A 27,765-nucleotide genomic window follows, 5' to 3' on the forward strand; every position below is an offset into this window, starting at 1 on the left:
GGACAGTACCACAGCGGCAAACAATTCTCCCCGCCTTGACTATCGACACATTAGAGTACCGGGTACCTCTGACACACAATGCAAGATTCTTCAGCTTTGATTTCAGGTCTTACATTTCCTATTCTCGAAGGCCCAGGAAAAATACAGCCTTTCGGTAAAAAGGTCAAGAGCACTTCCCTCCTTGAAACCTTGAAATCCTCTTCGGTCTAGCCGCCTTTCGCCATGTGTTAAACTGCCATCTTGGAACTGCTGCTTCCTCGCGTGTTTGCCTCGCTCAGAGTGTGCCTTCGTGCTCTGCCTTTAATCTCTGGGGGGAAATGGGATGGAGGTCAGGTGTGTGTAATGATCAGTAATTGCCTGACCCTGCCTGACCATTGTATTGGGACAGGTCAGGTATATGGCTGGGGTGTCAGTCCATTTTCCCTCACAGTGAGTTGTTTGTGAGAAAACGTTTGTGCCGGTAGGATGGGGTAAAGGTATTACAGGGAAGGGGATACCATATCTCACCATCCGGTGTCCCATTTCTACTCCCCAAAGACCCCTCATCAAGGTGATCCTCTCGCACTGGTCCACCCCCAGGAACTGGATCCAAAAGCGATGGAGTGTCCTAGCCACCTGGATGCCAGATCCCCAGGGACTAGCGGGTGAGAGACCTTCAGGTTTTTCACACCATGCTCACCGTGCAGCCCACGGGCATTTGTTGTCTTCACCGTCACACCCGTGGCATTGTTTATGAAGTTTGGGTGGGCCTGTTTGGTTGAGGGGCCCACCTGTCATCATTGTCACACCCGCAGCGGCCCCGTTAATCTGGGGGCCACACCTGTCACCACGCAGCCCGTTCCACCATCTTGATTTCAGGCAGCGTCCCCATTGTCATGGAGACACTGCTGCGCTCCATGTGGCTATTTTGGGTTGGGCGGTGTCCCCATGACAACGGGGATTGCGCCAAGTTCACCGTAGTGCTTGCAGTCTTTGCTCATTGGGTCCACACCCTCTGCAATGCGTCACAAGAACCAGGTGGCGGGCCGCTGCCTTCACCCGAACTACTCCGCTAGGCGGCCTGGGGCTTTCTTCACCTGGGCCACTCAACGGAGCAGCCTGGGACTTCTCCTGCTCCTCTTTACCTAGGTTGGCCTGCGAGGCCAACCCGGGACTTTGTTATTCACCAAACACTTGTGTATAGGCGCGTTATAAATGCCATATCATATCATATCACTCCAACGTCCTGGGTGGAGTGGGCTTTTCGTGCCCTCGCTTGACCTCGCGGGCTGTTCCTAGCATACGCAGCCCGGGGAGACTTAATTGAAGGGTCGCCTCACTGCCCATGAGGCCGGCCATCAGGGGCACAGCCAGGAAGCTTGGTCAGGTCTGCCCCCCACACACAGCCGGGGCCTGAGCATTATCAGTAGGTCCAGGCAGCACCTGGCACAGTGCATGGGCCATCGACTTAACAGGGCCGACAGGCACTTCTGCCCCAGGTTGGCCAAGCTGCCCCTGACATCAGCAGCTCTGCCCCCTGGATTAGACCTCACACACTACCTGGTGCCATTAGCTACACTTTTAAATAAAACCTTTATTACCCTGGTATCTGTATTTCTAGGCATTCCCTAAGAGAACAAGCATGTCGCCACATTAGCCAGGCCATGTGGGGACACTGGCTACATAAGCACCAGTGTGCCTGCCTCCCACAACCCCCCTCCTTCATAGGATAACATTGGAAACAAGTCTCTTTGTCTCCTGTCTCCCCTCCACACCACTCTCCTTTGGTCATCAAACCTAGGGTGGGTATCTAGTCCCACGGTTAGTCTTGGGTCTAGAGGAAAGGCGATCTCACCTACCTTCTGGTAAATTGTTGTAGAATGTTTTAATAGTTTGAAACTAATCACCACCACAAGCCCAGTGCATCCTTTTTACCAGAAGAACTCTTACCTGTGACTTTTGGGGCAAGACCCATTTATCTAAGGGTTTGGACTTCTAAAATTAGGATATTGAACTTGTGGCTGGCTCCCATCATTACTGCATATGCTTTACTTACCTGCATTGCTTGGCTAAGTTATCTGATGAAGTAGAATACCCTGACACCCCATTGAGAGAGCGTCATCATCTTACATTCATGAGTATGCAGTACAGTTCATACACTAGTGGCTGTAAGCAGAATGGGGTAGATGACTGAGATGCCAGACTTTGCTGACATATCATGTCCACTATGTAGACTTGAGCACTGTGAACAATCATTAGTAATTAGGAACTTAGAGGATCATAATTAAATAATGTTGCAACATCCTCACTTTATAACACTGATGATCTTGTGTTGCTGTACTGGCCGATTATGTTTAGCTAAAAAGTATGTAGGTATAACATTGTGTTATAATAACATTGTCTAGCTAGTATTCAATTGTTATCATGTATGTTTCAACTTTGTAACACATTGAATCAACACATAGGGTAGGCTTGTTCAATGACCTCTATTAGGCTACTTTTTTGTTAGCATTTACTCCTTTAGAGGGGTTACACCTAGGGTAAGTAAATGATGTGAACATTGGAGACTTATGTTATTTTATTACATTGCATTTTAAATCAGAGAACTGGTTTCATTGAGTCCCTCCTTTATCCTCAAGGGTTTTGTTAGCATTTGAGACTTGATACATTAATTCAGTGGGCCACCACTGATTTAGCAGTGGTGCTCTACCCGTTGTGTTACTGTTTACATCGCAAGGCAAGCCACGCGATGACACCATTACGTCATGCTGAGCACACCCATAATATGGTGGTATGACCATGACAGGACCCGTTTCCACAGATCGATTTGCTTACGGTGAGGCAAGGGAGCCTCTAAGTGGCTATTGTTTTTACTTACCTTAATTTGTGAAGCTTTCTTACACCAATTGGGTACCCATTTTACACATGTAGGTACCCACCACAAGCTTTGGTGTATAAGCATTGTGACACAAAGTACCTTGGGGATGACTATCCCCATGAGGGAAGATGCCGATTAGCCTTCTTGTTACTATTAGCCTAATGAATGTCATGGCCACTGGACAAGGGCCCATGTTTCTACCACCTACAGGGTCCAAATTGACCCAGTCCTGGCGCCTCTGGCACCAGGCTCATGCAAAAGTGTGCTTGGCACACTTTATTCCTAAGGCACGTGCATCCAGGCTGGGCGTGGCCATGGGAGAACATTGGGGAGCATGGGCAAGAACCTCTGGGAGTGGCAAGGTGGAGACACAAGGCGGGGCCAAAGGGCGTGGCTGGGGCCAGCTTATTTAAGGCCAACCTTCCCGCATCCTGGTGCTTAGTGTTAATCTGCTTGCTGCAGCGTAACGCTTACCGCCACCTGCAGAGTCCTTACCCGTTTTCCAGCTCATCACTTCGAAGCGTGTCTTACCCGGCTCCAGCTACACCATCCCTGAAACCGCATTTTACCTGGCTCCAGCTATACCATCGCTGAAAGTGCATCTTACCTGGGTCCGGCTACACCATTGCTGAAAACGCATTACTGTATTTTACCTGGGTCCGGCTGCACCATCTCCTGCAGCACATTGCATCTTACCTGGTTCCATAGTGATCGGATTAGGAGCGCATCCTTACCTGTTCTGGACATCCAGCTACGCGGAAGCTTCTTCCATCCATCCTCTTCACTGAGTCTTACATCCTGCAACCGCGGACAGGGCTTTGCATAGCCGCTTCCCACATGACGTCGCCAGGCCATCCCTTCAAGAGAAAAGAACACACAAGGTTAGAAACTGCATAAATAACTTATGCTTGGCCATGCAACACCCGAGTCTTGCGTTCCACCCTGAAAGACAACTTACCACCTACTTGGGAGCTTTGCCATTCTCTTGGGCTTCATTGGGTCTCGCTCTTAACACTGCGACTCTTCACACCTATAGAGGAGAGAAAAGACATTGCAAGAATTACGAACTGTAATCACGGCAAAAAGACATTGCAATAATTACGAACTATCGTCATGGCAAAAACGACATTGCATTAGAACACGGACAATAATCATTGTTAAAAGACTCTTTACCTTCCAAGTGGTCGGTTGCAGCTGGTCTGGGCCACCACATCTACTGGCCAGTGAAGCAACTAGGTCCATCCAAGGCGCCCCTGCTAATGAAAAGCAGGGTGGAGAGCTCATCCTTACAAGAAATCAGGTGAGCGTACATGGGCAAACGCTTGCTCATCTCGTTTTGGAACTAAGGGTTCGGGAGGGAATCGCAATACCACCACACCATTCTCATTGACTCTCGTATTTTCTCAGAGGCAGTACCAGCAACCGGAGCAGTCAACATTGCAGCAGATGGGGGAGAGAACCGATCCAGGGGAGCCAAGACCAGGGATGGCTCCAACCGTGCCCCAACGTCCCCGCAGAGACCAGGTGAGCATAACAATGAGATTGTTAGCCTTTGTCAACTATGATGTTTGTACAATTCTGATGGGCTATTCTGTTATCTAGGTATAGTTTGGGATAGTGCCTCAGTATAAACACAGCAATTTGGGGAAGACTATGGATAGTAGGTAAGATGGATTACTCTTTTTTAGGATTCCTTCCATACTGAACAGTGTTACACTTTCAGACTAATAATGTAACAACATGGTAAGCCCTAATTGGCAGGACCAAAGGCTGACATTGAAGTCTAACAGGAGGGGATGTCGCACCATCAATCAGTTGATCATACTTTTAGTTTTGTATGAGGTATTATTTTTTAAGAAAGTTGGCATAAATGAATCGCCATTCAGACCCATCCACAGTCTGTGATCAGGTAAACATGGTTACAGGTGAAATAAAGTGGACTATAACACATGTATCAGGAAAATAGCCTTATTCATTTGGCTGTGCCATTGGCTTAATGCCTTATTTTTGCATGGCAATTGTAAGACATTATGGTAATGTGTACCAGAAAACTGCTGTTTAGCTTAAGTCTTTTATACACTCAACATTACTTGAGACGGTGGGGCCTGGCTTGCGAGCGACCAATACGGTAGTGGAAGCTCGGAGCTCCCGCTCCAGACCGTATTCCATCCGAACATTATCCATCAAAACAGCACGAAAATACAACCAAAGCACCCCAGAGTGGATCAGAACCATCAGAGAGCCGTAATAGTGCAGCAAAGATTAAGATGGTGAATTGATTCTGACCTTGGGACTGAAGAGCCGAGGGTGGCTGCCGTGGAAACAAAATGGCAGCAAGCGCGAAATCCTCTGCTTAGAGGCTTCTGAAGCAGACCACCCGCTCAGACTGGTGGCGTTGCGGGCGGGTGAGTGCTGTGTCCCCCAGACAAAGCCCAGGAATTGAGGAGAGTGGGGCAGTGAGGAGTTGCCAGTGACGTGGCCTTGGACCAAGCAGAGCTGGAGGGAGTCACACACTGAGGGTCCCTGTGGCGGGATTGGCTTCTGGAAGACACAGAATTTAGGGGACACCCCAGCAATAGACTACGCGGTGGGCCCGAAAAGCACAGAGGACAGCACCCCCCAGCAAGTGACTGGGAATTGGCGAGCAGAGTGGCAGAGAGTGTGCGAGCCCACCCGGGATGAGCAAAAGATGGGGCATAAAACTTGCACAGGGACCCGGAGCAGCAGTAAGAATAGAAGCTGCAGCGGGCAGCTCCTGCTCCACTGCGGGGACACATATTGTTGAGTGTGAAGGAGTCGCGGGCAGCAGATCCATCTTGCGACTAGCAGAGACCACAGGCGTGACGCCGTGCAAACCCAGCAGGGCAGACGAGACCGAGGCACAATCTCGGCAGATGGCAACTGCAGGGGTACTGGGCGCCCAGAGGGAGGAGACCGCGGTGGGGAGCAGGGTCCTGGACCCCGATCAGGGCACAAGGTGTGGAGGCAGTGGAGAGAGAGCCACAGCCTTGGAGCAGTGCGGGAAGGCAACAGCAGATCAAAGGACCAGGTTACGGCACTGATGCTTATCCAAAGCAATCAGTGAAACTAGGAAGGACCAGGTAGAGGGATCCAGACATTGTGGTATGGATCAGAACGGGTAAACTCCGGCTGAGGGAGACAGACCTGCGGGTGTGGATCAGAACTGGTGGGCACCTGCTGAAAAAGTCAGACCTGCAGAGAGACAGACGAAAGTCTGAAGGTGAGGAGGAGGGGGCACCTTGGGGTATTGTGCTGGGATACGGTCCAACAGAGGTGGCACAAGAACTGCAAATACTCCCCTGAGTCGGGCTAGCTCATAAGGAGGTAGGCCCCAGCTAAGGGACCTCAAGAGGTGGCACAGAGGGGAGCCTGATTGTGCTGCTGAAGGGATACAGCAACAGAGAGTTCTAGCACCAAGGAGTGGTGGCTCGGAAGGGTAAGACCAAAAGAAGGCTGACAGAGCCGGAAGCCAAGCAAAGGGGGAGATTGGACGACCAAGAGAGGTCAAAGGAGCAGAGGGAGGAAAGGAGAGAGGGGGAGGGCAGACAATGCTCGAGGCGGAAATAAGTCCCGGAGAACAGGCGAGAGACCTGACCCCTAACCTAATCTCGGGTATCGGCAAACAGACCGGCAGGATGGTGAAGGGTCAACAGAAAATAGAACACTATGCTGCCTCCAAGCAGAAGGCATCCAAGGCACAAGAGGCGGAGGGCAATGCAATATAGGGACAGGAACAGACTTAGGCAAGAGTGTGACAATGGATGGACTGATGGAGGCCATCCGAAAGTCCAGAACCTCCTGGAAGGGAAAGTACAGAAAGTGGGAGCCGATGTGACCCTAATACGGGCAGACCTACGCAAAGTATGTGAATGGGTGAAGGAGGTGGAACAACGCGTGAGTACGGTGGAAGATGAGGTAGCAACACTCAAGAACCAAGTGCGAGGTCTTACTGGGGTGTCTAGGGGACTGGAGCTGAAGGCAGAAGACTCAGAAGGGCGCTCCCGGCGCAATAATATATGCCTAGTAGGGTCCCGGGGGGCCAGGAGGAACCAAGCACAGAGCTATACGTCGAGAAATAGATACTGGAGGCTCTTAGTCTGAAGGGCCTATCCAAACTATTCACTGTGGAGAGAGCACACCGAGTTCCGGGGAGACCTCCAACCCCGGGGGGGCAACCCAGAGCAATGATTGCCAAACTGCTTAACTTTAGGGACAGAGATACGATATTGCAGATGGCCCGCAAGGCTGGAAACATGGAGATGGAGGGTGCCAGGATCTCGATTTTTCCAGATTTCACCCAGGAGGAAAGGAGGTCCTTTGACTCGGCACAACGCAGACTCCACGAATTGAACTTATGATACATGACGATTTTTCCCAAAAAATTGAAGGTGATGGAAGGGAATGGGTTAGTACTGTTCCTTTCCCCAAAAGATGCATGGGACTGGCTGGACAGGAGGGACCCGAAGAAGGAAATTACTCAGAATCACGAAGAGAACCGAGTACCGCCTATACAATTTTCGGAGGGGGTGAATGCAAGACTACACTTGTGTTGGTGCGCACAGTTGTGCGGTTGGAGAAGAAAAAAAAGAGTCGTGGCCAACCCCATCACTGAGACCCATTCACTGCACCGGATAACAGGTGTGACCTGAAGGGTTAACCTGGTTGAAGCAGATTGAATGGGATAGCAATTGGAGCAGGTTGAAAAGAATGAAGGGGTGGGGAGGAGAAGGGGAGACATTTCGGGGTTGGAGAGTTAAGAATTTGTTACTGGTTGGGGGTCGGGTGGGAGGGGGTTTTAGCGCCGCTGAGTCACAGGGAGGAGGGTATCAGACAAGCCGACTTTATAATCAAAGAACACCTAGGGCGGAAAGGTGTCAAAATAGACAAAGGTGGGACCCGCTGTTACGCTCACTTGGTATCGACGGGGGTGCCACACAATACTGGAAGGAGGTCTAAGCGCTCTCCTGGACCTCTCTCTGCTTGGTTATGTGGCAGACGTTGGGTAGCGCCTTAGGTTTTTGTGCGTTGAACTCTCCGTCCTGCGTCTCTGTGGAGGGGCGTGTGGTTGGTGCAGGCGTTCTGTGGACCTAGTTGCTTCACTGGTCCGTGTGTCCTTATGTCAGGTCCAGACCGGCTGTGACTCGGACTCTGCTTGCTGTCTTCCAGGTGAGTTATAAAGTCTTTTCCGTCTTTATTCTTCTCTTTCTTTCCCTTCGTTTTCTCTGTCTTCTCAGCACCTTGCTCCACTATGCTGTTCCCTAACAATGTCCCTTTTTGGTTTCACAGGGATGGTTGCGATCTCAGTGTTGCCGCGCCAATGGCGAAGACCATGGTGAGTTATTGATGCGCGGAGCACTGTGCTGTTTATTGGTGTTAATTGCTAACCTGTGTTTTCTTCTCTTCTTTGTACAGGTTGCGGTGATGTTCCGGAGTGATGAGCGATCAAAGGGCTGCTTGCCCAGGTAAGTGATTTGTTAATGCTGACTTTGTTCCTTCTCCCTTGCAGGTTGTGGTGAAACCCGGAGATGGGCGAGGTAAGAGAAGAACAGGGTGCTGCCAGGACTCGCTGCTTGCCCAGGTAAGAATTGTTATTAATGCTGTCCTTGTTTCTTTACCTTTGCAGGGTGCGGCGAACTCTGGAGATGGGCGAGGTAAGCGAAGTGCAGGATGGATTCAAGGCTGGTTACTTCACAGGTAAGTGCTCTTGCTTGCTAATGCTGTCCTTGTTCTTCCAGGTTATTAATGGAATCTGGACCTAGGGCTTCAGGATTGGGTGCCGGAGAAGCAGATGAGCAGGAGCTGGACACGGTGAGCGTTACGCTGCAGGAGTGCAGAATAACTCGAAGCGTGTTCTGCTTTTTGGGTGTGGTTTAAATAGCCCAGGTAAAATAGTTCCAGGCCAAGTAGTTCCAGGCCCAGCCACACCCAAAACCACTAGACCGCATGGCTTGGTTCTAAAGAACTGAGCTGTGTAATAGGCCTCCATGTTGGATTAAGGTCCAAAACTGGTATTGCTTTATTCCTGATAATGAGCCAGGCACCAAAGGCGCCAGGACTGACTATGTATGTTTCTGATGGGTCTCTTTACAGGTTGAGCGTACAATGGGAGATACTGAGGGCAGGACAATAGCCCTAGTAGGCCAGTGGGAGGGGCAGGATATATGTGTGGTGAACCCCTATGCCCCGAATGTGGATGACAAGTCATACTTCACCTCAGTGATGGAGCTGACTGGAAGTCAGCGGGCCGGGTTATATATAGGGGGGCTATCAATTGTGCAATAGATCCCGAACTAGATCGTACAGGGAAGGGAGGTGTAGCGAAACCACTGGCAAGAGAAGCGTTGAAGCGAGCAATGGAAAGACTGGACTTAGTGGAACTTTGGAGGCAAACGCACAGGTTGGAGAAGGGTAGTCATACCATTCTGGGGTGCACGGGTTGTTCTCTAGACTGGATTAACTATTAGTGGCGAGAGAGAGCTTCCACTGGTTCCACAACCCGGCATATCTAGATAGAACTATCTCGAACCACTCGCCATTAGTCACCGAGTTGGAGGGGGAATGCAACCAATCAGATGTACGGTCATGGCGCATGAGGCAAGGGCTGCTGGGGATGTGGCTAATGTGCAAACCCTGAGGGAAGCAATCACATCATTCTTTGAAGTGAATGAGGTATTGGTGGGCAATGTGGGAATACAATGGGAGGCATTTAAGGTGATGCTGAGGGGGCTATGTATGTCTCAAACAGTAGGGATCCGTAGATCATTGGATAACACCATCAAGAGCCTGGGGGGTAAAATTAGGCAACTGGAGATTGCTCAGGAAGGGGGACATCAGGTGGGGGAAATGCTGACAGAGAAATTGAGCATGCATGGGGTAGCCCGTTGCGATTGTTATATAGTGCACCCACAGACAGGGTAAAAACTGGTGGTTGGGTCTAACAGAGATGGTGCTTAGAACAAGGTACAGGCCAGGGATGCCCTGTTTCGCCTATTATATTCACCTTGGCACTGGAACTATTGGTGAGGTACTTCCGAACCTACATTATAGAAACAGGCATACGGATAGGGGGTTTGACGCACAGCATCTCGCTCTATGCAGATGATGTTCTGCTATATGTAGACACTCCCGTGGACAACGTTCTGGTGATCCTAGAGTTGCTGGACAATTTTCGTAAGTTGTCAGGGTTCCAGGTAAATAAATACAAATCTTTGGTATTCCCATTAGCGGGTTTAAGGGAAAGGAGGGGGGGGGGAGAGTTCACGTGCAGGGAGCTTAGTTGGGAGTGGGACTCCTTCATATATTTGGGGATTCAAATATACCATGAGCTGGAGGAGACATTCATCCATAATAGCGGTAGGGCAGTCTCACAGATTGGGGACGTGGTTGTGTTATGGAAAAAGCTACCTCTATCCCTGATGTGGAGGATTGCACTCTGCAAAATGGTGATCCTCCCACGCCTCCTATATTATTTTATGAATATATCATACGTAGTGAAGAAGGTATTCTTCAGGATGCTGGACAAGATACTGGGGAAGCTGCTGTGGCACACAGGGCACACCAGGGCGGCCATGCGGACATTACATCGAAGAAGAGAGGAAGGGGAGCTTAATATGCCAGATTTCTAGCTCTATTTTATGGCGGTGCAGCTGCAAGCTACGGCAAAATGGCAGGCAGGATCTGAAGGTGAGCTGATGGGGCTACTGAGGGGTTGCAGGCAGGGAATAGAGCTGCTAAGGGGACAAATAGGGGATAAGGGGAACATGGTAGTCTTTAAAACGATCCAGGAGGTGTGGACAAAACTGTTGAAAAAAATGCATGCTAAACAGCTATATAGCAAGAAACTCCGGATTGGGTTCGATGTCACCATTAGAACAGCATTACAGTGTGGGCCTCGCAAAACTGACTGACAAGCATTGTGTTACATTGGGGGATTATTTTAAAGAGGGAAAACTACTGACATTTGAAGAATGGAGCCAAGAGTATCGATTAGCAAAGGGGCACTTTCTAACGTATGCCAAGGTAGTGAAATGCTTGGCGCAATTATGAGCGAGTATCCCGGAGGAATCGGAGGAACATACAGTGATGTAGAGGCTACTAGGTCTGGAGGAGGGTAGGGGCAGGTGTCAAGAGTGTACAGTGCACTGCAGGCGGCTAGGCGGGATGGGGCGCTGGCAATCAAAGACAAAAGGGAAAGGGACGCGGGGGTACATATCTCGGGTAATCAGTGGGCAAGGATGTAACCACATTCACACTATTCTGAGACTAAGCTTTGACTGCTCATCCACCCACCTTGATTGTGTTTTGGGAAACCTCTCGGAGCTTTGTGTTCCCTCAAAACTAGGGTGGCTTCCTAGAATCTGTCCACCAGGCCATATTCTACAAATCTTTCTTAACGGTATTGAAGAGGGGAAGGATAGTAGAGCAGGAGGAGAGTAAAAGGCGATGGGAGGTGAAGGAGGGAGAGTCAAGAGCACCGGAAGGCGTGTGAGAAAGGCGAGCAAGAGTAAAAGAAAGAAGAGAGGAGGTGATGGTGCATGGCAGAGAGAGGGGGAGAGAGAGAGGGGGATAAGGGAAGAGGGAGAGAAAGAGTGTGAGGTGATGGAGTGAGTTAAAAGCACAGGCGAAAGGAGACAGAAGGGAGGTAGCGGTGGAAAGTAGAAAGAAAGGGCTGGAAGTGGTTTAGGGAAAAACAAAGGAGGTAAATAAGAGAACAAGAGGTAGTAAGGAAAGAAAGAAGACAGTTGGAGAAGAGAGAACCATCTAGGAGGTGGACATCAAGAAGAATGAAGGAGAAGATAGGAATAAGGACAGAAATTAGGAAGGAGGAAATGAATGAAAGAGCATGGTGGAAGCAGGAAAGAGCATCAAATGGGAATGATTATATAAACAAGGCAACAGGAGGAGAGAAGGAAAATAATAAACAAGGGAGAGGTAAGGTGGAGAAAATATGCCAGGGAAGGATCAAACACAGGAGGGAGTAGGAAGTCCCCAGATCCTCAATTCCAACAAATCCAAGACTGGTGGTGGAAAAGCATCATGATACTCAGAAGGGCTAATGAGATTTATTACAAGAACAGCCCACCATTGGCAAACATGAAAGGTTAAACTGGATAACCCAGGGTTCAACAATGGTGAACAAGTCTGATGCCTGGCCCTTGTCTAGACAACCTACGGCATCAGGAGAGGTGGTGCCAGGTATTCCAGAGGTCCAGGAGAAGCCAATGCGACACACTGACCAGTTTAAGGTGAGCCAAGAAAGACCCTGAGCAGAACAAAATGTGTGGGTCAGTACCATCTCCAGAGATCGTGACTGATTAATTTGCGTTCAGCGGTTGGGCTTGCTGTGTACCTACTTTAGAACCCCACTCCATTGTCTCAGTTAAACCTATTGCCCCCTACTATATTTAATTTGCACACAATAAAACTATGTTAGCCTGACATTCTTGTTTCACGTTGTCTTTTGATCCCTTACCATGCTACCTCCTTTCCCAATTTCTGTGTACTTTGTTCTCACAATGGCTATTATATTAGAACAGCCTTGAGTTTCATAATGATTCTCAGTTTGATTACAGTGTGTCTCTCCTCTTGCCATACATAGGCTTTCTAATGTCAGGGATGCTTTTACTTTCATCAAGTTGAAGAATGGTTTGGTCTCTGTTCTCTCAATGATTCTCAGTATTCAGATGGACAGTGTCCCAGTATATTAGACTGTTATCACAATGATGCCTGGGCTTTGTTTGGGCTTCATTTCCCAGCGTGTATTAGATTGCAATTGGTCTTGTTATCCTCAATTCCTTATCTCTTTCAATACTTGCTAGAATTGGACTTGCGACTTGACTTTTCTCCAAGTCTCGGGAGGATAGCTCAGGGGCAACGTGCTTGCCTTTGAAGCAAGATGACGCAGAGCAACACATGTTCGGACCCCGGGTCCACGCTTAGAAGCCGCTGGGTATAAAGCGTGTTATAAGTAACCAATTATAATTATACAGTAAATGTTCAAATATTTTTGTTATATTCTCTATTAGGATGGTGGTAGGTAATCGTCTGATTGTCCCCCGCATACAGTAAATGTTATATGTTCACCCTAAGGTTGCACAGGCTATTGCACTATGTGCCACATCGTGCATCAAATTTATTCTCTCTTATTTCTTAGTAGTAAGACTCCTCAGACTACTTGGCCGGGGTACTGGACTGCAATACCTGCTCAGAAATGTGCCAATGGTGTGCTACTTTTCTCAGGCGCTCTCTGGACCATTCACTTGGTCCTCCTCCTGGTGTCTCCCCTGTTAAACTTCTCCATTATGCTTTTGTGTTTCCTCTTTACTCTGCAGCCTTCTTGCCATTGCTTCCTTGCCTCCCATTCCTCTGTATCTGATGGACTATAAGAACGAGTCACCAAGGGAATCACCATGAGTGGCCAGCTTCCCTGTTTCTCTCCTTCACAGCATTGCCAGATCGCTTGGGTGTTCGCAGGCTCCCAGTTGACACTGGTCAGCCTTACTCCTGCCATGCAGTATCCTCCTCTGAAGTATCTTATGCTCAGCAGTCTCACAGCTACAACTGATAGCAATCCGGAGAAATGCGTTTGGTGGCTTCTCTTCATTTCATGGCCCACATGCCTTTCCCTTTTTCTCCAGATGCTCACAACCCATCTTCACTTTCTTGCGTTTTTTGAAAGACCTGAGACATGTGGTGGCCAATATGGATGACAATGACAGCGTCAGAAATGTTCATGCACTGCTTTCCCAGGGGGCCGATTCACCACAATCCAACACCCTTTTAGTTTACAAGCTTACTCCCGTGCTTCTTCCAATTCTTGTTAAATTCACACCCCTCACTTGATATTTTTTCTGTGACCTCACCCCCACACTTCACACAGGTGAGAGTTACAGTGCACATATTTTCTGCAGACAAGTAAAAGGCCTCCTGAAAGAACTACACCTCCAGCACCTAGTTCTAAATAATGTAATCATTTACCAATTAGATAGCCAAAAGTGAAATTGTTTGGGTGATCTGTCTGAATGAACATTGATTGACGGGAGAGAGGAGTCGAACAGGGGGAGCATAAACTTGTGAACGCAGAAGGGAGTTGACAGTAGAAAATCAGGAACTCCAAAGATGAGAAGGGAGAAGATACAAATATTTCAATAAAAATGAGGCTCTAGAATCTTCATTTTGGTTACAAAAATACTTCTGCATTGCACATCGGTTATGAACTCAGACATGTGGATCATTTGGGTAATCAGTTAACTTTGATTTCTTTGTACCACAGCTAATCATCTGATCATCTATTTCTATTCTGCACTCACCTTATAGGAAGCAAAAGCCTCCAGCTCAGCACTGTAGAGTGTGTTGACTTGAGAAGGAATGAAAAGGACGCGGAAAGCTGTGGATTTCAGAGGCGGGATCTCGATGGATTCTGGGGACACGCGGAAGGAACTTTCTGCACTGCAGGTCCAAAAGACTGTGATTGTACCCTTTGTGTGATTGGTCAGACTGAGTGGTAATGGTTCTCCTTCCATGCCGACTGAACCATGTCCAAAATTGAAATCGTTGATGTTGGCCGTAACGTGGGGAGGAAACGGGGCCAGGTCACTGCTCATTCCATCCTCGAAGAACTCAGTCATTGGGTCGATGTGTGGGTAATCAACAGGGGGGCTGTTTGTAGGATCCTAGAAGAAGGAGAAGGTTACTGGAGACAAACAAAAATTACACATCTTCTCTCCACATTACAATTTCGAAAGTAGGGCTGACGCAAGAGTTTGATACTAAAAATGACATTGCTTTTATGAAGGCAGCAAGAGAGCGGAAGAGGGGAAATGATACAGTAACAATGTTTATGCAAAAGTACATTTTTCAATAGATTTAAGGACATGTGAAAGGCAGACGGTATCAATACTAAATCATTGCATTTCCAAGGCTAGATGTTTTTAAATGAGCCACAAAATATCACCCTTAATTGATATCCAGCTTTCATGGGTACAATCGCAACACCTTTTGAGCACTACACATATATAAGACCACTTGACTTAGGGAGGAGTTAAATAGTGGCACGTTCAAAAGAAGAGGAGGAGACATCAGCTGGGCTAAGGTGGTAGTGGTGAGGGTCCTATTAATAAGGAATCCCACTCCACTTCCCTTCCTAACAGGTAGGGTAGAGTGAGAGGAAGTTGCAGAGTCAGTGTTGGGAGCTGCTAGTGTAGTAGAGCCACAAGGGGAAATCCAGGTTTCTGTGATAGCAAGTCATAAAAATTGGAGTAATACAAGTTCAAGTAGTGTGATAAATATGGGCAATTTGTCCCTTCTTCCCTTCTTCTCCGGGGGGAGCCACTTCCTTTGAGGCTAGGGAGGTGAGCCCCGCTAAGCAAGACCCTCCGTATGGGTCAGGAAAAGCAAGACCTCACTGGGAGGGACTGCCCTCTAGGGGAACACATACTATCTTTCCTACAAGAACACCCTGTGAAGAATACTTTGCATATATGAGAAAAGAAGAGACTGATGTTACTTCTGTTTTTCATCCAACAAATGCTGACATTGCTTTCATATCATTTTCTCAAGGTAATGCTGTAATCCCCCTTGAGCAACTGATGAAAAGCAATACGCCTCTTAGAAAGACGGCGACGAGAATAAAGAGAGACAAGGAACTATGAATTGAGGGAGAGGAATCCTACACGGAGGCAAGCCTCTGACATGAGAACGTACTGGAGGGACAGAGCCGCGCTGCACCACAGAGCTAGCCGTGGCATGGAGAAACCAAGAGACGAGAGTGAGATGCCGGCAGGCCGGGAATAGAACAGCGATAGTCCTGAACATCCTGGAGGGACGCAGCTGTGCTGCATAGCAGAGCCAGAGGTAGTATGGAGAGACACCGTGAGAAAGCAGAGATGCCGGAAGGCCGATGCTGAGATAGGCGAAACAGCCGAGAGAGAGAGAGACATGGTCAATAGGATCTTTTTACCTGGTGGTGTGACCATTCTGCAGCCGTGGTGGCCCTAGAACCCGCAAACAGAAGTTGAGACCAGGATAGAAAGAGTGAACAAATCCTCCGCTTGGAACGCAAAGACTGTGGGAGCTGCTGAGATGGGCAGAATCAGAGAAACAGATGCTTACGTGCCGGAAACACCAAAGGAGAGGGGCGAACAGCAACATTTGCGCTGGGATGCCATCCTGCTGGAGCGCACCCAAAAGTAGAGAAGGTATCAGGGTTGCCCAAGGTCGAGGCAGGTGAGCAGAACCAAGCAAAGAGAACAAAGCTGATAAGGAGGGCTTCAGAAGCCCCAGATACCCGAGTGTTGAGGAGCATGGATGTATATTCCAAGGTTAAAGAAACTAGAAAGTCAGAGGGGCCTGGAGAGCCATCGGAAACCAAGTGACCATCTGCCAAAAGATAAGGAGAATGGAACATGGAGGGTACAATCAATTTGTTCAAAATATAAAACCAATAGAAAGGATATGAAAATCATCCCTCCATGTAAAGAACTTGAAACATTTAATTTATATAAAGCCTTGCTGAATTTTTCTGAAGTACCTAAAGGGAGAGCTGAAAATATTTATTTTCTGAACTATATTTCGGTGAATTGAGAACGAACTGAGAGAGACCCGAGACCCAAAGCACATTGCGCAGACAAAGACTGAACAGAAAGGCTACTTCTCTGGCCTATTTTTATGTTTTTACACAGTGGTATGGCCAGATAGCAATTAGGTTCTGGACTGAGGACTACTTTTGATGTTGACAAAGGATTAACACCCAAGTACTTAGCTTAGTTTTGTAGGTAGGGAAATCTCTGTTAGCAGCAGGGACAGATGAGCATTTTAATTTTGGTTAGGAATAAACACCCTGGAAATGTCATCCTTGAATTTGTCTCCTTTTTCTGGTTTGCCACAGTAGTCAGTGATGTAAAACAAGTTGTTGGAGAGACATTGAGCAGTCTAGAGGTCAAGTGAAAGATTGATAGGAGGATGGGGAGCGAAGAAGGTATTTGGCCATGGGTGGAGCGGATGAATGAGGTTGGAGATCCTTGAAGAAGGGGAGTGTTGGGTTTGAGGGGTGTGGTTACAGGGGCAGAGGAGAGAAGGGGAGGAGGGAGGATGAGGTAGAAGTTAGTAATAGTAGTAGCTGAAGGCTTTGAGAGAGAGAGTGAGAGAGAGAAAAAGTGCGAGAGAGAGAGAAAGAAGATGGAGCATGAGGACAAAGAGAGCAAAGTCAAGGCACATGATGCAGCATAAACATTGGTAATGAAGACAGTGGAGGAAGGACGCAGACCAAGGGATGTCCCTTGGTTCTTCAAGGTAATTAAAGCTCTGTGGTGAATGGTGAGGCACTGGGTTGAAGGATACCTATAGGCAGGTGTAGCAGTCTGGCAAAGGGAATGCTCTGCGAAGAGGCAAGGAGGTGTTTTCATAAAGAAGGAAAGTCCAGGCTTGAGCCTTGGGATCTGGTGCTTTACGGGCCAACAATCCCAAATAGTGTGTTTCCCTTTGCTGCTTTTGGCCCTTGGCTGTAGATGCCTGGGCTGAATATTCAGGCAAGACTCAAAAACAAGGAAGGCAGTGTGCCACATGACCCTCTGGCAGCCAGTTACAATGCTCAAGATAGCGTCTTGTCATTCCTAGGAGGATGCAGTCCATCTGTGGTATTGCAGGCCCAAGGGAGATTTGTTAAAGGTCCTGTAATAAAGTCAAGCAACCTTTTGTGACTTCAGTCACTACTGCTTTTTTATATCAGCCAATTGTCTGCAGTGAGGAGTTCTGATCAACACTTGGCTATCAGATGTTTTGTTTTGGCAGTCGTCCTTTTTGCCCACATAACGCAATGGCACCATCTCATAAGCTATTTCAATTTATCTGGTGGCACAATTTGTTCCTAGAAGAAGGCTCCGAGTTACTGGTGAAACATGGAGTTATCTTCTCCAAAACTTGACTGTTTATTAGTTGGGAGGTCCCAAATGTCTGCACACAGGTTCAGCAAGCAGTCGATCTTCATATAAGTCATAATGAATTCATATAGTTTGGCAAACAGTTTGGTAAATCTTGCATTGCCAGGCACTGCTCTTTTTCACTTTTCAGATATTGTAATAATGTGATTGCTCTAGTTAATCGGCTGGCAGAGGTTATGCCAATGTAGAAAAAGATCACACTTTTTTGCAAGGTTTGCCATCTTTACTTCTTTGATTGTGTATTCTGGACTCACCAACCCATCATTTTAGTCTTGATTTTATTAATGTGGATGTTATCTGTGTCCCAATACTCAGGCATATTATTAATGACATGTTTTAGAGCTTTGGGCCTCAGGCCAATATCACATATAGCAACAAAGAAATCTCCTGCCCCCCGATTCTGGGATTGTCAGGCATAACATATGACAATATGTGTGGTATGTCATTAATGTGGATATTGAATAGAGATTGGGCCAACAAGCATCACTCCATGACTCCTGAGATCAGATGGACAGTATATTACTGTGTTCGCCATGCGGGCCATATCTCACTAGTTCTAGAGATGTATTTGAGCCTTTGATACCCACATCAGGAAATTGGCTGTCAAATTCGGCACATCAAAACAGATGGGGTTTGTGGTAGGACTTAGCTATATTTTGGTTATAGCTCTGATTGACAGAGTGGCGTTATGTGATACAAGATGGGAGAGAAAAGCCCATAGAGTATAAATGGTGCTGGTATCCAGTCATCACGTCCATTTCCAGAAATCGAGATTGCAAATATCGATCACGATAGGTTTGCAGCCATAACCGAAAATCTGAACCATAGTACCTTAAACTGATTTCCAGCTGGGCACGGTTTTGCACCATCAAAAAAGTGAACTCTATAAAAACCGAGGTTCAGCATAAGATTTTTAATATGAATTTATGGTTTGGCAATTTGTATCCCTATTCCACCTACTAAGGCTGGGCAGAAGCCTCGTGGGACACAACAACTCCTTCCCACCGTCAGATGATGTAGGAGCAGCAAGGCACATGTCCAGGGCAAGTCTGAAGGTAAGCCCTTCTGGGCCATTATTGCTTTTCATAAAAACAGATAAACAAAAAAACAAAATAACAAACTAAAACGAGAATAGCGCAGCAAGTGTGCCTTTTTTGCTGTGGACATTATCAATCACCTTACTTTGATGTGCACATGATTAGCCTGTGTGTTAGAAGGAGCACAGCTGAATTTCGAAGCCACTTGGACATTTAAAAAATGCATTTGGATTCCCCACTCTAAAATGCCAGACACATCCTTGTGTAGAGGAGCCACCATCAGGCCAGTCAGCTGCCCCTCTGTGAGTGGGCAGACCTGCTGTGAATAGCCAATACTGTGGCCAGCAGGCAGTAAGACGGCCCCTTCTCCCAAGGCCCCTTGCATAAGGCCCCTTGAGTAAGCCCCCTTCTTCCAAGGCCCCTTGAGTAAGGCCCCTTGAGTAAGGCCCCTTGAGTAAGGCCCCTTGAGTAAGGCCCTTTGAGTAAGGCCCTTTGACTAGGGCCCTTTGACTAGGGCCCTTTGACTAGGGCCCCTGTCTGTGCTTGTTTGGGCCTAGGAGGGCTGGATGACCCCCACCTCTTCACCCCAACCACAAACTATGCTGCAGCCTGCTATGTACATGCTGTTATCCCATGTACTTGGGCCCTGGCACCACTACAAACTGTTGGACTTCCAGTGAGTGATGGCCTAACTATTCATCTACCTCCTCCACTAGCACCCTGAACCGTATCTGTGCCTATCTCACTCTGCCTATCCTCATCACCTACTCTACTCTCTCATTGCATTTGTGCCTTTTCATTGAAATCCGAATTTAGCTGTGTGTATTTTACATCTTGGGCCCCAACTGTATTGCTCTTGTTCCCCTCTCTGTAACTACTAGGCCACTAGTGAGACTAGGCCAGAACTGTGCTGTGCAGTCACCCTTCTCCCTTCAACTTCCCTGTGCCACCCTAATGGCCCTATCCATCTCTCTTATCTTCTCTAATTGCTACTCTATCTCCTGCCCCCCTTCTTTCACTAGGTCTGGAATGAAAAAGCACAAAAAAGACATCCTGCGTGCAATCCTGGACTTCCCATCACAGACACCTATGTCAGCGCAACATCCAGAGAGGTCTTCACTGATATTGTTTTTTCTGTCCCCTCTTCAGATCTATGGACCCCTCATCTCATCTCTACTCTACTCTACTCTACTCTCTCCCTTTTAACTCCCGCTCCCATTAACAGTGATGCCAAGTGGGAATTCCTCTTGGTTGGCTTCTCATCCTCACAATGCATCATTAATGTCCACTACACTGGCACTATCCTCGTTCAGAGTCCTCAACCCAACCTCCTTCTCTATGATCGGATCCTGCCTCATTAACTTCCTTCCTTCTGCTGTCTCTCCCTCCTACTAGTCACACTGTCCCTCCCCCGCTGACCGGAGTACCACAACCCTGTACTCCTCCTCAGAAAACCTTCAAAGGCAGGGACCTCCTCCACCTGGCGACTCTTAACGCCCATTCAGCCAACAAACACTCTGCTGACATCTGCCACCTTCTTGAAGACACTGACCTCGATATCCTCGCTCTCATCGAGACGGTTCAATGCCAGCTCAGTCACTGCTTTTGACTCCCCCATCCCCGACGGCTTCAAGATCATTTCAAAGCATTGACCACACTGTGCTGGTGGTGGGGTTGCTTTAACTATTCTGAGTGGGTTCCTTTTTCCATCTTACCCACCCAGCTCTACTCTTCCTTTGAGAGCCTGTTATGCAAGTTGGTCATCTCTCCCTCCTCCACTCTGATCATTGCTACCATTTACTGGCCTCTAGGTGCTACCACCCTGTTCCTCACTGAATGGGCCAATTTCTGCTCTTCCTTACTTTCAACCGCCTCCAACCTCCTCCTCTTTGGTGACTTCAACATCCAATTGGACTCCCCTATCAGAGCATCCACTCTTCATTGACCTCTGCACCTCTCTATCCCTCTCCATTCTCCCCTCTGGTCCAACCCATTTGGTTGGACACACTCTACATCCTCATCCACTCGGACCTCTCTCTCGCCCCCCTCTGGTCAGCCCTCTCTCCTCTCCTCCCACCTGGGTCCCTTCGGCCCTACCACTGCACCCTCAAAAGCCCTGCCAACCTCGTTCACAAACATACTTCCGATGAAACAAGTGGCAGCTACTGCCTTTGCTTCTACCTTCACCCCCTTACTCCGCACCTGCAGACTCTTCCACTGACTCTGCCCTCAGCAGCTTCCACTTGGCCATCAACAATACTATCGACATCCTTGCCCCAGCCATGAGGATCCGCCTGAAACCCGTCTCTAAGTGTAACATCTGGTACAATGCAAAACTTGCAGCCCTGAAACGAAAGTGCAGAGTGACGGAATGGGAGTGGCAAACCTCAGGCTCACCCTCACCCTCTGACAAACTGGCCTGCCTTCTGCTCCAAAGGCAATACAGACTATCCATCCATGCCAAGAAAAGGGCCCACATTCAGGCACTGGTATCTGGTGCATCCAATACCACAGCTGAAATTTTCAATATCTGCCAACTCTTTCGCAGTTTCCTCCTTCCCTCTTCCGTCACAGGCCCTCTGCAACACACTGGCCACACACTTTGCCACCAAAACTCAGGACATCCTGAACACCCTTGTTACTCACCTGCAAACCCACCCCACACCCCCTTGCCTCCCTTGGCCACTCACCCTCCACCCTTCCGCCTTCTTCTCCTTCGCCCATGTCATACCTGAAGAAGTTACCAAAATGGTCCGCTTCATGGAGGTTTCTTCCAAACAGGTTTCCCTGCTCATCCAGAACCATCAAGGACAACATTGGCTCTCTTGCCCCCACACTCGCTGATTTCTGCAACCACTCTTTCACGCTGGATCTTCCCCCTTCTCCCTCAAGCACTCCCTTGTGCGCCTACTCCTGAAAAAACTTCAGCAGACCCTACCTGTCCAGCTAACTACTACCCTATTTCAATCTTCCATCACCCTCTTCTTGGGGAAACCGCTGGAGAAGCTGGCCTTGCCCCAACTCAACTCGCACACACTGAACTTGTCGGTGTTCTCCACGAGCATCAGTCTGGATTCCGAGCATCCAGAGGCACATAAACTGCTCTTCTGAATACTCGTGAAGGACTGCTCGCATCCCTGGACTCTAACTCCCCAGATGTCCTCATCCTGCTTGATCTCTCCTTTGTCTTTGACACCATCAACCATTGCATCCTCATACAAAGGCTCCACTATACGCTTGGTATCTCGGAATGGGCACTGTAGTGGCTGACCTCTTTCCTAACGGACCTGTCTTCACAAGTCATCCTGGGCACCTTCTCCTCTCCTACTTCGTTCTCCACCTTTGGTGTCCCTCAGGGTTCTATCCTTTCCCCCTGGATCCTTAAGCAAAAATGAGATCCTTCTGATTGGGACCCCATCGCTCCTTCTTCCCTTCTCTCTGGCCTCCCTCCCTCATCTTTGACTCCTCCCTCTCCTTCCTCCCTCACACTCAGGACATTGCTATGTCATCCCACTTTCAACTCTTCATTCTCAAAGGAAATCTCCCTTTTCTCACCTTCTCCCGAAAGCTTAATGTTTCCCGAGCCCTAGTTCTCTCTAGGCTTGACTATTGCAATAACCTCCTCCTCAATCTTCCTTCTTACACTCTGCGACCCCTTCAGCTAATCCAGAATAGAGCAGCAAGACTTATCCTTGGCCTTAAGCACAGGGACCACATCTCTCCTGCCCTAAAAAGTCTTCACTGGCTCCCGGTTGCTGTACTGATCAAATTCAAATCCCTCTGCATCATCCACAAGGCTGTCTGGGGCCAGGGAGCACATTATCTGCAACTCTCACAAACTACTCTCCTCCTAGACCTCTACATTCCTCCTAGACCTCTACATTCCTCCGACACCAACTGTTGTATGTAAAGTGTTTCGCGAAACAGAGAGCAGGAAGTCGTTCACTTTCCTTGTCTGGATCCCTCCTATGGAACAGCCTCCCTCTCTCTCTGCGTCTTGAGCAGGACCTTTTTAAATTTCAAAAGCACCTTAAGACTTTCCTCTTTTCCCCCTCCTTCCCTCCTCTGCTAATCTCAGTTGCTGTGATTGGTGTCTTGGACCCTTATGCATCCTCGGGACCCCTGACCATTAACACCCAATCTCCCCAGCTTCTACCTTCAGCACTTGCCTCGGCACACCCTCCGCCATGGAGACTTGCACGTTTCCACCCAATGCCACTCCAGGCTGTATAGCACTTACCTTACACTTAATCTGTGGCTCATCCACGAGCACGGACACCCCAGCAACTACACTTCTGCCCTCTCCCTTGCTGCACTTGCATGTTCTGAATAGTCACTCACAAGGCATAGTAGGAGCATCCATTCCTTCCCCCACTATATGTTTGTGTATTTTATGTACTTCAATCCTATGTTCCCTCCATGTTTCCCTGTGGGTGCTTTGAATCAGAATTAATTTTCTGTATAAGTGCCTAACAAGCAAACAACAAATCAAAGGCATTGAAATAACAATTTTAGGATTTTGTTTTTTTAAACTGCAGAAAAATTTGAGACAGTCTAAATCAAAAGTCTTACCTGTATAATTGATTGTAAAGCTATGACAACATACAAAAAGTTGAAAAGACAAATAATAAAGCCACCTTAACAATTGCCTTTAAGAAGAAAGTTGTTTCTGCACTTCCAATCATAAAATAAGCAACATATGGAACCTTACTTAGGCCTAACAAGTAGCTGTCCACCATGGGCTGCATGTGTAATGCAGCAGCCAGGACATTCAGTATTCATCAGTTCAAACAATGCAATGGCTCAATGCCCTCTGATGGGGTGAAACCTATGAAGCGCCTCTTCAGTCTTGGAAGAAAGATGGGGAAAAGTATACTGGTAGATGAAGAGTCCAATTTATCTGACATTGTCTCCTTAAATTCTGACAGTTGACTGGCACGGTGGAGCAAAGACTAGATTAAAATCTCACTGCATTGATGTACAAGTTTCTTGTACATTGATGTACACGTTTATCGTTTGCTTTGGTAGTTGAAAATCAATTGGCAATTCAAAAAGAAACAATCAGCTTTCTCAAACATTGACACAGCCACCAAATACATGTATTATTGTAATCATCCAGGACCCTGCATTAGAGAAAGTACATTATCTATTGAGGCAGGCACTTCCACTGTAATCTCCAGATCCTAGTCCAAGAGATCACAGCCCTGAAATCATAAGGGCTCAGGAGTCCAGGTTTGAGGTGTAGACTGCTGGGGTTCTGATGAAATAGTCTCTGTTCCTTCTGAGATAGATAAGGGAATAGTGGAATCCTTCAAACCATGAACTGGATCAATTTAGTAGTTTTGAATTCCAAATTCTCATAGGCAAAGTTGGTCGTATGAAACTTACTGACTCTCCATCGAACAATGTTTAAATAGGTTTGGATGAAATACATACATCAGTAAAATTCATTGGGATCAGGAATGCATCCTCCAATGTATTTTTTTGGGGAAAGGTCCTGAAACAAAAACAGGGCACGGGGGAAGGAGGGGATATGTGCGGGGGACACAGCGGTTGAAGTTTCTTGTACATTTGTAATAAGTTCTTGTCTTTTTTGGATAAACCCACATCTAGGAGACACTCGCTAGCACAAATTGATGTGCCCATTTATGCGACACGGACTGTGCCCTGCCCGGGGGGGGGGGGGTATCTGCCTTCAACACTGCTCCCCTCTACTACATGAAATGCCTACAGTGAAATGATTTTGGGATTCACCCATAGCCAAAGCATTATTTTTTACTTGCATAATTTAGTTGAATCTAATGGCGTGGTATCAGGTAATATTGTCCCTGTATATAATGTCGCCATACATATAGTCACAGTAAAATGGCATAGGCAACATTATATATGATAGTATGTATGTTCAAAGACAAGCGCCAAGTTTTAGTTTGAAAGTTTCTCCATTTAGTTAGTAGATGATTGTGCCCTGTGATTACACGTGTTTCGGCTCAAGTGCCATTTTCAAATCTGGGCATTATTGATTCTCTCTTTATATATTAAAAATTTAAATAAATCATCATTCAACATATGCATGTTGTCTTATTACCATCTACCTGAGTTTAAATACAATGGGTAACAAGAACAAAGTCGGTTAAAGTTCTCTTGGGGCAATACCAGAATACAAAAATAAATAAAAAATGTTAGTTATACCAAGGGGATTAATATTGAGATAATGATACGTTCTGTTACAGAGGGGTCTATCTCACCAATACAAGACGGAACATACGTCAGGATACAGTACAGATGGTAAGACAATATGCTAAATGGAACAAATCAAATACATTTATCATGACACTGTTTATTATACAATGAACTCAAATAATGGTTTGAAAATATTTACAATAGGTTATATTGGAACAACATGTGTGCACTGACTTCCCTGCCTTGCACAAGCTCATCTGTATGGCTTTTGGTCATTTTTGGTTAACTATGGCCCAAAAATCGTTGTTTAGCAAGTACTGTTGATGCTTAAATGTTGTACATGTATTTTCAGCTTTCATTTTTACACTATATACATTTCTTTTCTGAAACCCTCAAACCACTCCCTTTCTCCAAGCCCTTATTTCTGTCACATGCATATGTTGAATGACGATTTATCATGTACGAATTAAATGGAGAAACTTTAAAAACCAAATCATGGCGCTTGTCTTTGAGGAGTATACTTACAAGGATTTGATTTATCAGATTTTGGTTTTTCTCCGATATACTCTAAAGACGCGACAAGGAACTACACAACAGCATCTAAGTCGCTGGGCACACTACATTGGTTGCAAGAAAAAGCCTTCAAAACTCAAGCGACATTATATAAGGTAACAATATATGGGGTAAATGGGAGAAGGGGTTGCCGAGGTGTCCCCCACTCCCTTTAAAAAAAAAAAAAAAAAGGCTCGGGGTTGCAGGTGTGTCCCCTGCGTGTTCCTTATGATAATGTCTCCACAATAAAATGGTGCCATTCTTGCATGGCAACATTTTTGCAGGTACATTATCACATGGAACCAATGGTGTCACATTTGTTTATATGGTGCTTTGCATTCGTACTAATCAATATGTCTTGCTGCAACTAATGAAGCAACTCTTTGACCATCTGAAGGTCATCAGGAAGTTTTGGAGTTGGTCATTGGATTAGTCATTAAGGCTTCAGTCGTCTATTGTTTTAAAACTCGGGACCACTAAATGGTCAACAATCCTAATTGCCTTTTGTTTGGGCCACCACTTAGGATCATGCTAAACCCATTTCTGTGTTTAGAGTGAACAGATCTACCATTGTCTCAGGGGAATGCAACCGGTGCACTCTCAAGAGCCACTGGAGAAATCTCATCCCCAGTCTTGCCTGTTGTAGTATTTGAAGGACACTAGCAGACTTATATTCTGACAAATATTATCACTTGCAACTCCAAGTCTGGTTGAAAAGTTCCCACCATTGTAACAAAGCACCTTTCAAAATGGTGCCTTCTTCTGCCCCATTTTCTGGGAGCAAAATACAATGTCAACCCTAAGCTTTTCACAGAGACATGGTTTTGTCCAAAGCAGATAACGTTCTTTCTCAAACTGCAGACCATTAACTGGTCATAAGCATTAACCCCATATGATCTTACCTTTGCAACCACTGTCAATACGAAGCACTGGTCTTACCATAAAAATTGCTCTGAATTGGAAGTGCTGTGCTGCTACTATTCACCTTCGTTATTCGATATGTACAACGAGAATTAGGGTGGAGAAGTAGGCAACACCATAAAATGTCCTTAACCCAAACCTTTTACGATTTTTGCCCACTTTGAATTTGTCTTTGATTCATGAATTTGTATAAATCCTTCAGACCTATTTTCCTGGTTTAAATTTGGAGATTCTTAAACTTCTCATATGGACCAATGCACCATTATTCATTGCCTCTATGACTATCTAGTCTCATTGGTTGTATTTCCTTCAAAATAATGTCCTGATATTTTTAGCTCGTTGTTAAACACTTGAGTCATACAGTGCACTATTTCTTCACACTTTGGGAGACACAAGCCGTGTGGTCATTTGTTCCCTACTCCATTACACATCAGCCAGCCTGCCCTCCGCTGGTGCTGACTGAACGGAGAGGGCATCAGAGTTTTTTGCCCTGGGTTTCAGAGCATGTGCAGCCCGAGGTTAAGTATAACATTTCTTCTGCCCCTTCCACCACGTATTGCAAGATGTTTGTACTGCTGGCACAGATGCACCCCCTGCATACTGAATTTGCGACATGCACATGTCCAGTGAAAATGGCGTGAAGGCAACCACAAAAAATTGTGATCTTGCCCTCTAACTACACAGCTTAATTTTCTATCACTCTATCATACACTTATTCAGTGTGGCCTCAGCCCTATACAGCTGGAAAGAAAGACTGGTGTAGGATTCAGGAGTTGGTGAGCTCAGTTGTAGGGGCAGGGCAGAGTAGGGAGGAAGAGAGGGGAGAGAGGGAGACAAGCAGTGAAGGAAGAGAGGAGAGAGCGCAAGAAGAAGAGGAGTGGAGATTGCGGGTAGCAGAGGAGGAAGAGAGGGCAGGGTGGAGAAGAATAGAGGATGTGGGGAGGAGAGAGCAGGGAAGAATTGCAATGAGGCAGAGATGAGTAAGAGGGGAGTTAAGGAGGTGCATGAGAGGAAGAGAGGAGGTGAGGCAGTGTAGGGGAGAGAATGGCAGAAAGGAGGAGGGAAGGAAGAAGTGGCAAGGTGAAATGGGGGAAGAGAAAAATAAAGAGGTGGTGGAGGGAAAAAGAGACATGGTAGAGAGGAGGGATAGAAAAGCAGGGCCAAGAGTAAAGTGGAAGAGAAGAGAGCCGAGAAAGGACAAAATTGGAAGGAGTAAAAGGAGAGAGGTCCCCAGAACCTTGCTATTAAGAAGAATCATACA

The 27,765-nt window shown here is 47.0% G+C and overlaps 1 protein-coding gene across 2 annotated transcripts in view; it reads right to left on the bottom strand.

The window, feature by feature from the left end:
- CFAP65 (cilia and flagella associated protein 65) overlaps nucleotides 1-27,765 on the bottom strand; it is an 825,303-nt gene that overhangs the window by 551,054 nt on the left and 246,484 nt on the right. For both annotated transcript variants that reach the window (XM_069616861.1, XM_069616860.1), the window contains exon 11: nucleotides 14,188-14,550. In XM_069616861.1, coding sequence (XP_069472962.1) covers nucleotides 14,188-14,550 — 363 coding nt within the window. The remainder of the gene's footprint in view (nucleotides 1-14,187; nucleotides 14,551-27,765) is intronic.

Source organism: Ambystoma mexicanum, chromosome 9, assembly GCF_040938575.1.
Source record: "Ambystoma mexicanum isolate Mex_15411 chromosome 9, UKY_AmexF1_1, whole genome shotgun sequence".
Taxonomy (NCBI): Eukaryota; Metazoa; Chordata; class Amphibia; order Caudata; family Ambystomatidae; genus Ambystoma; species Ambystoma mexicanum.